The sequence below is a fragment of the Thamnophis elegans genome, chromosome 9 (genome assembly GCF_009769535.1).
Source record: "Thamnophis elegans isolate rThaEle1 chromosome 9, rThaEle1.pri, whole genome shotgun sequence".
NCBI lineage: Eukaryota > Metazoa > Chordata > Lepidosauria > Squamata > Colubridae > Thamnophis > Thamnophis elegans.
The window spans coordinates 28,405,071-28,420,145 of record NC_045549.1 but is presented as its reverse complement, the minus strand read 5'-3'; the positions used below and the strand labels follow the sequence as shown (position 1 = coordinate 28,420,145).

The 15,075-nt window shown below is 39.7% G+C and overlaps 1 protein-coding gene across 2 annotated transcripts in view; it reads right to left on the bottom strand.

The window, feature by feature from the left end:
- The window catches only part of SH3D19 (SH3 domain containing 19), a 62,266-nt gene that overhangs the window by 35,301 nt on the left and 11,890 nt on the right, over positions 1-15,075 (bottom strand). Inside the window, exons 1-3 of one of the 2 annotated variants that reach the window (XM_032224185.1) lie at positions 12,204-12,392; positions 10,675-10,714; positions 208-248 (exon numbers count right to left, since the gene is read on the bottom strand). Coding sequence is in view for 1 of the 2 variants with exons in the window: in XM_032224184.1 (XP_032080075.1) it covers positions 208-248; positions 10,675-10,714 (81 nt within the window). In the remaining variant the exon portion in view is untranslated. Of the gene's footprint in view, positions 1-207; positions 249-10,674; positions 10,715-12,203; positions 12,393-15,075 lie in introns of those variants that run through there. The other variant, XM_032224184.1, reaches the window with a different exon arrangement.

Below are 15,075 nucleotides of genomic sequence, written 5' to 3'. Positions count from 1 at the left end.
GTATAATGATGATAATCAATCCTGGAATTTGCAATATCTACAAGAAAGTGCAGGAAAGAAACGTAATTTATTTTCAATGGTAAAGCAACTTACAAACAACACTAAAAACCAAAGCACCTGCAGTCTATTTAATGAAAATATTAATAAACATTTGTTCATCTCTTCAGCATTCATCAGACACATATAACAGACCAAAAATCTACTTACTTCTCTTGATTGCTGCTTTAATAGATGACAAGGGACCTTGGCTTAAAAAATGAAAAGTGGAACAAAAAATACAATTACACATTACACAAAAATATAGATCATCTAGTAAAGCATGCATTTATGACGGTTGCCATGTCCCGGGGTCATGTGATCATCTTTTGTGACCTTCTGACAAACAGTCAATGGGGAAGCCAGACTCACTTAACAACTTTGTTTCTAACTTAACAATTACAGTGATTCACATAACAACTGTGGCAAGAAAGATTGTTTAAAAAGGGAAATTTCACTTAATAATTCCTTGCTTAGCAATGGATATTTTGGGCTTAACTATGATTGTAAGTCAAGGACTACATATATTAGACATTATTGCATATGAGCAGATTTGCAAAAAAAATGTTTTTTTTTCCTTCTTCACTGATTGGCTGAAACCAATTATGGAAAGGAGAACTACAGGGACTGCCACATACCCACAGAAAAACATTCAGTTGTTTACCAATTTATCAGTTATTTAAGGATATTGGTATTTGTATCGTGGCAATTGTTTCTATGTGCTAAAATACAGAAAGGGGCAGAAATGATGCTTTTAGTACTAACACTGCTTGGTATACACTCTATACTGTATGAAGTTGTAGTATGGATTGATTGATTATGTTTTACTATTGTGAGAACTCAGTTTTCATAGTTTGTAGCTAATCCAACTTAATATAAACCTGTTTAAGTCAACCACAATTTAATATGCTAGTTGAATTCATTCATTTTGTCATTTATTGTATTATCCTTGAAATTTATAAACATTTTTGCATACAATATATGATGGGTTTTTTATTTCTTTTATTTTGTTTCACCCTGGGATTCCCCCCCCCTCCCAAATGTATATTGGTAAAATATATTATTTTCCTATATTTGGAGTATATATTCCAAAATCTAGAAACCAAATTAGGACAATGAAAATCATCACATACAGGCAAATTCTTGTGCTCCAAATCAACTATTTCCAGCAGCTTAAATTTCTAGATCAAGATTATCAACAACAAAAAGGACGAATGTAAAGTTCAACCATTTGTTCAGGGATAAACCTTGTTTGATATTTCTGGTAACTCTTAAAACTCTTTTTGATGAACTATGATTGAAAAGAGGATGATTTGTGAATTGTGTTTAGATAAAGTTTGGCTATGAGGAGGGCTGTTTTTTTATTTGTAACATTAAAATAGATGGAAAAGTTAGTACGTTAGTTTATGTTGATGTGTTGAAGGTTGAAAACCACTTTTTATTTTTGTTTTCTCTTTTTATTTTTCTGCACTTTCTGACCATTTTTATCTTCTAGTTAGTTTTAACTATGTTTATTGGAAACTTCGGTACAATTATTAACTAAAATAGAATCCTTCATTCTATTCACTCAGACCTTAACTCTTCAAGAGGCTGATAACTAGAGAAAGTAATTTTATATAAAAAGTAATAGAATCTATTTTATGTTCTATTGTTTTAATCTGTATAACTTAATCTACTGCATGCTAAACTTTAGCAAAAAAAAAAAAAAAAGGTCAACCCTAGAAAAGTATAAACAATAAAACAGCCATTGCCACAAACATTTCGTTTCTCTGGTTACTGTTAAAGCAATAGATTGCACATAATTATTGAAAAATATCTATGAAAAGTTATTTTAAAAATTTCTGGGCAGCACAGGCAGGATGTTAATATTTCTGGTGGCTGAAATCCACATAGCACAATGCTAATTGACATATTATTCTCTTTCCTTTTCTATCTTTTTATCCTGAAATATATTTCATATAACCCTAAAGATGTGAAAGCTTCATTCTTCAACTAAATTCATCTATATAATTTTATTGTGCTTCAGTAATGAAGTCTAACTACAAACAGATTAATGCATATTCTGAGGGTGAATAATACAGGAAGTTATACATTACCCAAGAATGAGAGGCAATAGGTCTAGAAGTTGTAGTAGAACATTTTTTTTTACTTTTTACTTCCTATTTTCCTATTCAATGCTCTGAATGCACAACCCTACTGATCCTTTCAAGTTTCAAGAGAGAAAAAGAGAGGCAACCCTTCTCACTTTACAGCTTCTAACCTTTTTAAAAAAAATCTGAGGTGACTTAATAAGTAACTCCAGAAGTGAAGGCAAACAATAGAGTATCCCTCGTGGATTGGGTGAGTTTTCTGCTATAATTTTGAAGATTCCTGCTCTGAGTAGGAACAAACAACCCCTTCTCTTCTTAAGGAAAATACAGAGAACTGAGAAGAGAGAATATTTTTGTAGAAACTTCTAAAGTGGGAAAAATAATTTTTATAGGCATTATAAAATCTATCAAATGTTATAGAGGTTGTTTCTAAAAAGGTGCTTACAAAAGGACCTGTAATTTTTTGCCACCTGTTGTCAACAACAACACATGTTCATCACTGTTGCAATTATCTAATCTCTTAATTCCCAAGTACAAACCAAAATACAGGAGGAAAAAAAATATCATGAGAGCATCTGGAGTTGCTCTTATAATAACAGAAGAGGTTAAAAATCCCATGAGTCTATTATCTCGCATAAATGAATCACTGACGTTTTCTGGATCTTCAGCTATTTCCCATTTCAAACCATTACTATGATAATATTAATGATGAATTATCCTTCACCTTAGTTTTGTTCTTAAATGGTAACTTTCCCAAATGGACAAATTAGTTTGGGGTTTCAACATAAAACTAAGGCACAAATCGTATATTTCAACACTGTATAGCAGTAGGATAAAAACATTAAATTGAATCAAATCATTGTGAGGTCCAATACAACAAAAGTGGATAGCAACAGATTTATTCTTAAAGCATTAATGCTATAAAATAAATGTGTTTGGAAATAAACTTTGTGGATCAGAATCTAAACAATTTTAATACTTAAGACTTCCCACTTTAAGCTTTTAAGATCCAGAGAACTCATTCCCACTGGTTTTTTTTAAATATTTTGTACTACAGATAATTTTAAATGATCAAATCTTTATAAAAGGAAGAATCTCATCTACAAAACCATTATCTTTCTGCTCAGTAACAGCTTGTTCCAAATTCTCCATGACTCAATTGAGTTACACCCTCTATACATTTTGAAGAGTGGCCATTTATGAATTCTAGTGTGATACAACCACACCTCTTCTAAACGTGTCTTTCCAAATGCAGTAATATAGCGTGCACTGACATAGTAACAAAATGTTTAATGTTATTCTGTCTCTAATTACATTTCTACTACATTACATTGAAGAAAACAATACTTGTTTATATCCTAACACAACTCTCTTATATCCTAACCTGTGATATACTCATGAAATGCAATCATATTTTTAAGTGCTGACCAATATTTACCTCAATGTTTACGTATTTTTATTTTATTTATTTGTAATCCACTTTTAGTATTTTTTACAAACAACTCAAGGTGGTAAGCATATCTAATATTCCTTCCTTCTTCTATTTTCTCCACAACAAAAATCCTGTGAGATGGGTTGGGCTGAGAAAAAGTGACTAGCTCAAAATACTTCCAGTACGTACAGGGCAATATTTAAGGCATTCAGAAACCTTTTAGACTAAAATGATGCTACATTATTTTACTCCCCTTGAGAAAAGGGAGATTATGGCGATTCTCATCCTTTAAAATACTTTAAAAGTGTATTAAGAAATGGCTCTTCAAACTCTCTTGCAACCCACTCCAGAAAGGCTGGACTATTTGTCTTACTCCCAGTATTATAACTGTCACTGAACATGTATGTAACTTTCAGGGGGTAGAAACCATTTTTAAGGGTGTGTCAAACCCTATCAGAAACATTATCTAACCCTGTTTTAAAGAGGTACTCTACCTTTACAATTACAAGGTACTGAATGGTGAGCTGAAGATCTGCCACTGCCTGCGGAGGGGACCCTGCCTGAACTAGGACATCATCTAGGTAGCATTGGAGTCTCACCGGGATAGTTCTTAGGTGAGCCGCCAAGACATTTATGAATGTGCGAGGAGCTGACGCCAGGCTGAAGGGGAGGGCCCTGTATTGATAATGAAGGTCCCCTTGTGAAAATCTTAGGTACCTGCGATGAGCCGGCATGATTGGGATGTGAAGGTAGGCCTCTGTTAGGTCTACTGATGCCAAGAGGTCCCCCCTCGAATGCCCTGCAGAATTGACTTGAGGGAGGACATTTTGAAGCACCTGTAGACCAGGAAGCGGTTCAGGCATTTGAGATTCAGAATCGCCCTCCAGCCCCCCGAACTCTTCGGGACCACAAACAGGTTGGAGTAGTAGCCCTGACCTCGTTCCATAGGAGGGACCGCCTCCACCGCCTGGATGTCGAGAAGATGTTTTACGGCCAGATCCATCAGGCGGCGGCGATCCAAGCACCGCGATGGTGGGAACGACCTGAAGAGATCAGGGTGTGTGGAGAGGAACTCCAGTCTCAGACCGTGATGGACTGTGGATCTGACCCAGACGTCCGAGGTAATCTCGTCCCAATGATCTGCATAGTGGGACAGACAGCCACCTATGGGAAGGCTCGGGTTTAAGTCACTTCCCCTGTGGAAAGGATGGCCGCCTCTTTCTCAAAAGGGCCGCCTAGACTGGTGTTGGAACCTGTTACAGTCCTGATAAGCCTGCCGTGGGTACTGCCTGTCTGACCTGAACGACTGGTACCGTTGCTGGTGGTCATAATCAGGGGCCCTTTACGAAGGTCTGCGATAAGGGTGAGTGCGGGCCTTAGTCTTTTTGGCGTTAGAAGGGAGAACCTTCTTGTCTTTATTCTCGACCAAGAGGGGGTCGAGGGCCTCCCCAAAAAGCTTGGGATCGGTGAAAGGGGCGGCAGCTAGATTCCATTTCACCTTATTGTCCATCTACCAGTTACGCAACCACAGCAGACGACGGGATGTAAACGAAGTGACCAAGGCGCTGGGGGTGAATTTGACCTCGTCCAGGGGCGCATCAGCAGAAAATTGGGCGGCAGCCATTATTTTAGTAATATCCTGATGGAGTCGCTTGCCCTGGAACGGAATGCAATCCTGGAGCTGGCGGAGCCACATCACTGTGGTGCGGTTAAAATATGAGGCCGCCGCCATGGACTTTACGGCCCAGGCGGAAGCATTGAAATTCTTACGCAAGGTAAGTTCCACCTGCTTGTCCTCCGGTTTCATCTTATCCGCAGCGTCCCCAGAGACCACCGGAGATGAGGAAACCAAGGCTGCAATGGGTGTGTCAATAGATGGTAATTGGAGGGCCTGAGCGAAGGCCTGCTCTAATTATAGAAGTGCCGGTCATTGCTCCCCGGGTTAGAAAAATTGGAGGGGTGAGCCCACTGGTTTTTAACCAGTTCCATAAACAGAGGAGGAGCCGGGATCTCCTGGCTGTGTTGGAAAACATGGCCATATCTGGGTCTCTAGGTGGGGGAACTGTCGGATCCCCAGTCCCAATCTTGGTGGTCTTCCTGGCCTTGTGCAATAGGGTCTTGATCACTGCCGGGAAAAAAGGCCCGTGGAAGAAGAGGGGTTAGGAGAAACAGAGTCCTCATCCTCTGAGAAACCCATGTCCTGGAGATTGTCCTCCCCCAGGACAATCCCAGTGGATCCCTCACTGACCATGGATGGAGAGGGAGCCCTATGATGTTGTAGGCTATGGCCACCCTGAGTTCTATAAGAATGGAAACTCCTGTCCCTCTGAGCGATGCCCGGGTGGTGGCTGCAGAGATGAGCTTCTTAATGTTCTCAGGGAGGTGTTCCAGTTCCTCTAGCTCCTCATGAGAGGATCCTGGATCCTGTGGAGCTAATCTGCATGAAGGCTGGTGTGTTCTAGAGGTACCCTCCAAAGGGTCCACCGCCACCCCACTTGCAGGATTGGGGGAAACAGAAGGGGAAGGTGACACCCCTTGTCTGGAATAAACGTGATATCTGGAAGATCTGGATGGGGAGACCGAAGGAGAGGACGGGCTGAAGCCCTTGGGAGACGCTGATTGAATATAGGAGGGCCTGACTGGGGACCTAGACCTGCAGTTTGATCTAAGCCTAGTTGTTTGGGCCTGCTTCTCGGCCCTGGCAAAGGTCTTCTCCAGGGCCTTCTGCCTCCTTGCCTCCTCCCTGGTCACAGCCCTAGAGGGGCGCTGAGACGCCATGGGTTTGGCTGCAACCACCCTTGTCTTGGAACCTAGGCCTTGGTCCTCCGCAGCTGCCATAGAGGCCGCAGGGCCTTGGGAAACTTCTGGTCTCGCCTCCATCACCCCACTCATGTATTTGATAAGGCCTCTGTAGGCCCCGCTGGAGCCTGGATCCTCGGGAGCTTTTGAGGGCTGTGATGAATCCAGCCTCTCCGGTCTGAGGCTCCTCTAGTGCCCACATGGCCATTAGCGGCCTTCCGCACATGGCACCCAAAATGGCCGACAGAACTCCCGAGCGCTTGGTGCGATCTAATGGCAGCCGCGACTGGCTGTCAAACGTACAGCCGGGCTCCTCGCTGAAATGGGCTCTCCTGGCTCAGAAACCCCGGCACCAAAGCTTGTCTGCCTTAGTCTTTAGCTTCGCGGTGCCCTCGATGTCTGGTGCAGTGTGGAAGACGGCAGCCATCCAAATTAAATGCAGCGCCTCTGCAGACTCTTCGCACACTCCTCGCAAGCGCCGGCAAGTCAAAAATGTTCAATTTCGCTGTCCACTTTCCAAAGAAGTTCCCGAATCTGCGCTTCGGAGCCTGTCACCCCCACTGGCCCGGGGATATGGAGAAGAGCTCCAGGCCCATGGAGAGGGAGTGGCAATGCCCCACGGGGCTCTCCCTGACAGCACAGGGCAGAAAAGACTGTCCCTTGGGCCACAGCAGTAAATTTGGAAATTTAAAATTTTAGAGTCTCCAATAATTCGAATTACACGTATCCAATTAAATAATTCAATTCCTACCTAAAATTCTCAACAGTGCTTGGACCAAAAGACTGAGAGGAAACTGGGAGATAAGGAGAAGGAAGGGGCATTTAAGAAGTTTTCTCTCAGTTTTTGGACCAATCAGGCTTTGAGAATACCCACACGTAACCCCTCCCTCTCTTCCACTGGAAAAAGTATGTCGGTAGGTAGATAGGTAGAGGATAGAGAGAGAGAAATAGAAAGAGATAGAGAGAAATACAGTACATAGGTAGGGAGAGAGAGAGAGTAGATAGGTTGGTAAATAGAGAGAGAGAGAGAAATACAGTAGATAGGTAGAGAGAGTAGTTAAGTTAGGTTAGGTAGGTAGGTAGGTAGATAAAGGGGAAGAGAGAGAGAGAGAGAGAAATACAGTAGGTAGGGAGAGAGTATAGGTAGGTAGGTAGGTAGGTAGGTAGGTAGGTAGGTAGGTAGGTAGGTAGGTATGTAGGTAGGTAGAGGGACAGAGAGAAATAGAGAAATATAGTAGGTAGGTAGGGAGAGAGAGTGAGTGTAGGTAGGTAGGTAGAGGGATAGAGAGAGAGAAATAGAGAGAGAGAAATACAGTAGGTAGGTAAGGAGAGAGAGAGAGTATGTGTAGGTTGGTAGGTAGAGGGATAGAGAGAGGGAAATAGAGATAGAGAGAAATACAGTAGATAGGTAGGTGTTTCTGCTGGCACAGCACTTGATCAATGTAATTCTCATCAATCAGTTAACGAGCTTTCCAAAAGGGGAAAAAAGTTTTTGCACTCTGCAAACCTCACAAAAACAGCCCGGTTTTCACAAAAACAGGCCTGGTTTTTTTTTTTAAAGGCATGAATAGCCTTGGGGGGGGGGCTTGCAGAGTGCTCCGGGAGGGACAAAAATGGCCAAAAAAAGGTCCATTTTCCACAAAAATGGGCCCATTTTTTGTCAAAAAATTGCATGCATAGCCTTATGGAGGCTTATAGAGTACTGCTAGGGGCTGGGAAGGCAAAAATGACCCATTTTTTGCTCATTTCTGCCCTCCCTAGCCCCCAGGAGCTCTCTGAAAGCCTCCATAAGGGTAGGCATGGCCATTTTGGTGAGGGGTGGGGCTTCGGGAGACAAAAAATGCTGTATTCTGTGTATAAGATGCATCCAGATTTTCAGCTTCTTTTTTTGAGGAAAAATGCTCCATCTTATACTCCAAAAATTATGGTAATTATATTTATGTCTGATGTGTTAGAAACTGCTCATTAAATGTTCTCAAAGATTAAAGATTCCAGATAGATTAAGCCAACTAAGTTTGGTAAGTTCAGTTAGCAAAGCTACTGTTTTATTTGTATCTTTAAAACCATTTCTGACTTTAATAAACCTGCTATACTAGAAATTAAAACTGATAAAATATAAAATCTAGTAAAAAGAGTTGACTTATCCACATAAAACTTTCTTTTCTACGGTGGCATTTCTTAGCTCTGAATATTCAAGTGCCTTTTACCTGAAGTTTATAAATTGTTGTAAATTATAGGAGTGACATGTAAAGCAGGGTCCCACAACCCCTGGACTGGGGCCCACTACCAGACCTTGGCCCATTCAGAACCAGGCTGTATGAGTGGTGGGTACTTGTGCGTGCTACTCCACTTGTGCAAATGGTAGGCACTCACACTTGTGTGTGAAGCTCCATTTGTGTGAGCAGTGGGTGCCTGCTCCCATCATTTGAGCAGAAGGACCTGTGCCTGCTTGCATGTGCCTGCCACTCACAAAGAACCATTCCCCCCCTCCACGACCAAGCCTCCAAACTGAAAAGGTTGGGGACCACTGTTCTAAAGTATATGACACAGGGCTGTCACATTTCATACCTGTTAGGGATATGAATCAGAGGTGGTATTCAGCATGTTCCGACCAGTTCTGGAGAACCGGTAGCAGAAACGTTTGAGTAGTTTGGAGAACCGGTAAATATCACCTCTGATTGGCCCCGCCCCCATCAATTCTCTGCCTCCTGAATCCCAGCTGATCAGGAGGAAATGGAGATTTTACATCCTTCCCCTGCCACACCCACCAAGCCATGCCACGTCCATCAAACCATGCCCAAAGAACCGGTAGTAAAAAAAATTGAATCCCACCACTGATATGAATACCTGATAAACACAATACTCTTCAGTGTAATGTATTTTTATAAGCTTAATTCAACTTTGATAGTTTCCTACTGCACATTTTCAACTAAGTTTGAGCAATTATAAAATATCTTACATGAGAAGCAGGGCAATTAAAACTTTCATGTCACGTAAAGATATGAACTAAAAGAGTCAAGTAAAGTAATTACTAAATTCCTTGCTGCATATTTCTTGTGTTAAAAAAACAAATACTAACAATGCTTACAGCACATTAAATTAGACATAGGGTTGAGCAATCTATGGCCCTAAAGCCACATATTGCCCTTAGTTAAATTACATATGACCTTGTCCCAGTCAAAAACATTTCCAAGTTTGAAATGTGGGAAAACTGTAACGGTTTTTAGCAATTATATCTTAAAGGGCTCAGCATTCAGTAGTTTAAAGTAAACAAAATACTTGGAGGGTAGAAAACATTGTCTCAGCAATCAAATCAGATTATACTCCTTTCATATTTCTTTATAATTATAAAAAAGTAAATTTTTCCATTTGCCAATAAATTGATTAGTGATACCCATGGGTAAACACACTTATCAATATAGAGAAATATCAATTTATGAAATACAATTTGCCATCACCCATATATTACTGTAACCATTTTCAAGTGAACCATATCTCTTTCTTCCTTATTTATGAACTGTTTACATTTACAGACTGGGTGCTAATATCTTCAAGAGGTATCTTAAAATGGAGCAGAGACTAATATTCTGTACAGTTGTACACATAAAAAAGACAAATAGTCTCACATGAGGGATATGTATTTAACTACAAGGACTTGCACTCCTTATATTACCACATATGTATTTTATCACTATGGTTCCTTTTAATTATTTTATCCCAGAATAAAATTATGTATTTTTATTTTATTGATAAGATCATAAGACTAATAAATTAATAAACTATTCTATTCTACAAAGACACGTTGTAGATGCTTTATTACACAAAAAAATAAATCTACAAAATAATACATTCTAGTCATTTTAAGTTCCATAATGTCCCTACATCTTTCAATGGCTACATTCACAGTTTATGATATAGTATTAATAATTTTTAATCATAGTTTATAAAATGTACAGAGTTAGAGATACAGAAATTTTCTGGGCTGAAGGGCACATTTGCCCATTGTGTTACAAAAAAAATAGAATTCTTTCCATTTTCACAATTATTAAAGCCATGCATTTTTTTTGTTTTTCGGTCCTACGTAAAGAATATTATAAATGCAAGAAAGAGAGAGTACATATGGAACCAATAAAATATTTACCCTATTTGAAAATTTGAAAGGACTCAATGTGATCCTTTATACACTTTAATCACCAGAGCAAATCTAAACTGCAAAATTAATGTTTTTAATATTTTCATTCAATTACAGTTTCTTAACTTTTTTTTAGTATAATATAGAAGAATATAAAAAGAACAAAAACAGAAAAACAATCTCACCCTGATGAACGGTGGTCTGGTTTATTTCTTTCTGAACGATCTAGAATTAAAAAAAAACGGCCACAAAAGATGTTAATTTAGTTCACTATCCTACAGATATGAACTTTTTAAAATGATATTTTTAAAAGCTAGATTTTACTTTGTAGAGGATTATTTGCCTAAAGAAATAAAAACATCTGCAGAGAATATTTAAGCGTATGACTGAGAAATATAATTTTCTTTATGCTTGGTAAGTTTGGTTTTTATGTTTAACAGATGCTGTCCTTTTTTAAAAACCCAACAGTTTTCCAAAGAATGTAGGAGAGGAGTGGAAAAGAAAACCACAGAATTAGTCAGCGCCTAAGAATCATTTCATGAATCACAGCTGGCAGACTCTAGGAAAGGATAGGAGAAACATTCAGTGACAGCAACAGTTCGTGCAAATACAGACTATATTTCTATTATGCCTTTCTCCATGATCTTCTACAATTGCAAGCATTTAAGCCTTTCTGTGTTCTTTTTCCAGAGAAGTGTTATTACTAGACTGATTTTCTTTTTAATCAGTGGGTGAAGATTACATGTACTGGGCAAAGATGACTTGAACATTAGTTATTATAAATCATACTATATTAGAAAACGCTTTGGAGTTTTAAAACTACAATGAATGTATTGTATATATAACCAAAATATAAACAGTTCCCCAAGACAGATCATTTCCTCTGCAAAATATTCTATGCTACATTTTTCACAGATTTTTTTTTCTTCCACAAACTTCTGTCCAATTTTTGGAGGCTGCCTGAACAAGTCTAAGCAATTTTCCTGGCAAGGTTTTTCAGAAGTACCATTGTCTCCTTCCTATGGCTGAGAGAAAATTATTGGCCCGGGGTCACTCAGTTGGCTTTCTGTTTCCCTGTTTGCCGCCTGATGCCTTAACCACCACATCAAACTGGCTCTCACAGGAAATTTACAAATACAGCTATTCAAATATAAAAATACAATAATATTACCAAAGACTTGCACAGTATTCTACTTTAAGTTACAATATTTGGAACTATATAAAGGTCTCATTTCATTTTATAAGCCACCAAACTAGATTAACATACTTTTAATGCAATATCTTATATTTTAAAATGATGTTAATAAACAGAATACCCTCATCTATATCATTTCTTGTATTGCTACTTTCTCAAACGGCGCAGTAGTTTTTAATTTGTACTTCATTTTTCTATTTTGCAAGCAAGATTATTTACTGCCATCTATTCCTAGCAACTGATGCATGCCAACATAGCAACATAATTAGCACCAACTACATTGAAAAACAAAGTCAACATTCAAGATATCTTAAGCAGTCATCATATATATATATCCTGTTTTCTTTTCTGTCTTCTACTTTCCTTTACTATTCTTTTAAAAAACTTTTTATATTTTTCTTAATTCCTTTAATCTATTAGTAAGCTTTAATAAAATTAGTTTTTTTTAAAAAAGCTTTCCATAGGGAAACATAAGAAAAGATGTCCTTTTCTGTCTTCACAACCTGGTAATTACCATACCTGAAATTACAGAGGAACATACAATCCTTTCCCTTCATGTTGCTATCCTGTGTAGAAAATAAACTTTTATGGTTTTCATACAGCTGTCCAGCAGAACAAATCAAGACATTTTTCAAATGGTACAACACCAAGAATGAGAAAGAAAAATCACAAACTATGTAAACAGCATTCGAAATGATCCTTCCAAGGAGGATTCTGATTGGCAGTTATACTGTAGCCAATCTCAGAATTGGAATGCTGTCATTCAGGAAGTGAATGTTATTCGATTTCCCCCCTTTCTTTCTTTGTTTAAACAGGAAATAGTTTAGCTGAACTTGCATAATTTACTGCTTAAAAAAATCATCCCAAAATGATAGCAATTTTTTAAAAAGTCTGATAAGTATTAAACTTATTTTCAATAAAAAGAGGCACTTATTTTTTTAAAGAACCATTTTATTCTAGATTAAATAGGATTATTAGTCAGTGAAAGTGACTTTCTTAATCCTACAACTTGGTACTACATACATGGGGAGGAGTTATTAGGAAAAATTTAGAAAAAAGAGACTTGAAATATGAAACTGGTATTAGGCATTTAAAATATTTTTTCAGATTTTGTTTGTCAAAGAACTACATTAACAGTAATATTATTTGCAAGAATGTTAGTATCCAAATCCAACTTTTAAAACAGCAATATATGCAGATTATAATAAATACACATTGATGTTATTTAAAATTTAATAGCTGGAGTAATGAAGTGTTGGACAATGAGTAAGAATACACAGTCATAGCTAATTAATTAAAGACAGCTGGCCACTTCACGAGCCAACCTGAGTTCTGTTTGGTTGTTGTGAATAAAAAGAGGGAGTTTCCTTGTCTTTTTTCCTCCAGGTCTGGGATGGCGAACCTATGGCACACGTGCCACAGGTGGCACGCGGAGCCATTTGTCAGGGCAGGTGAGACGTTGCCTTTTTTAAAGCCATTTTTTGCCCTCCCCAGGCTCCAGAGGCTTTATAGGAGCCTGGGGAGGGCGAAAAGAGCCTCTCCCCCCAGAGGCACTCTGGAGGAGCTTCCCTGAAGCCTCCGGAGTGCAAAAAAATGGCCTTATGGACAAAACAGAAGTCCGTTTCCGAACTTCCAGTTTGCTCATAGGGTCGGTTTAAGCCCTCCAGTGGCTTCAGGAGACTTCCCTGAATCCTCCAGAGGACTAAAAACGACCCTTCAGGGGCTTCCCTGAAGCCTCTGGAAGGCTTAAACCAACCCTATGAGCAAACCGGAAGTCAATTCCGGTTCGCTCGTAGGGTGGTTTTTTTTGCCCTCCCTATGCTCCTATAAAGCCTCTGGAGCCTGGGGAGGGCGAAAAAAGCATGCAAAAAATGGGGGGAGCGCCTCTCATGTGCACATGCGCACTGGGGGGGCGCATGTTGCATTATGGGTGTGGCACGCCCATGCACAACCCTCATGCGCTCACCACGTATGGCACGCAAGCCAAAAAAGGTTCACCATCACTCCTCCAGGTGCTCTCTGTGTTTTACCCGATGATGTATTGGGTGCTTCATCACTGGAGGTTTTTAAGAAGAAACTGGACAGTCGCTTGTCTGAAATGGTGTAGGATCTCCTGCTTATGCAGGGGGTTGGACTAGAAGACTTACAAGGTCCCTTCCAGTTCTATTCTGGTTGAGGTTGAAAATGCATGACATTCAATCTCGTCTCTCCAGATGTTTCACAACATATTCAAAAACTTGCTTATAGTGGAAGATCAGAGGCATGACACGCTAGCCAAGTTTACTGCAGACAAGACAGAAGCCACATATGCACAGATCTGACAATTGAACAATTTAAAAATCAATCATTATATGTGATTTGGAGTCCTGAATTTTTAGGTCAATAAACTTTGCCCATTCTCTTACCAGCCTTGAAATCAAGAATGATCCACTCAGCGTTTTTGTATTAATTATGTTTATCCTCAGAACCATTGGTTTCCATGCTCTCAGATTTAGCTCTTTCATTATCATTTTGCCTTTACCGGTAGTCCTTGACTTACAACCATTCATTTAAACACTTTTCAGAATTACAACAATACTAAAAAAAAAAGGGGGGGGGACTTATAAACAGTCCCCGAACTTAGCAACTGTTGCAGTGTCTGTGTAGTCATGTGATCAAAATATGGGTCTTTGGCAAGCAACATGTATTTATGATGGTTGCAGCATACCAAAGTCCCAAGATCGCCATTTTCAATCTTCTCAGAGCGTTTTCAACAGGTAAAGTCAATGAGATTTGGATTTGGATTTTATTCAACTTGTATGCCGCCCTATTCCGGAGGGACTCAGGGTAGCTCACAAACCGGAAGGGAAGGGAACAATACATAAAAAAAAGAAAACAAAAACAGACAACAATACAGAGCCAGTTTAAAAGGTCTCAACAAGCACACCAATTTGAGTGGGGTTGGAACTCAGCAGCCCCAGGCCTGCTGGAACAGCCAGATCTTAACGGCTTTACGGAAAGCCTGAAGGGTGGTAAGATCGTTCTCCACAGGGAGATCGTTCCAGAGGGCCGGAGCAGCCACAGAGAAGGCCCTCCTCCGGGTGGTCGCCAGTCGGCATTGGCTGGTAGATGGAATTCGGAGGAGGCCTAGTCCAGTGTTTCTCAACCTTGGCAACTTGAAGATGTCCGGACTTCAACTCCCAGAATTCTGGGAGTTGAAGTCCGGACATCTTCAAGTTGCCAAGGTTGAGAAACACTGGACTAGTCTGTGGGATCTAATAGGTCTTTGGGAGGTGATTGGCAGGAGGCGGTCTCTCAAGTACCCAGGTCCAATACCATGTAGGGCTTTATAAGTGACGACTAGCACCTTGAAGCATATCCGGAGACCAATAGGCAGCCAGTGCAGCTCGCG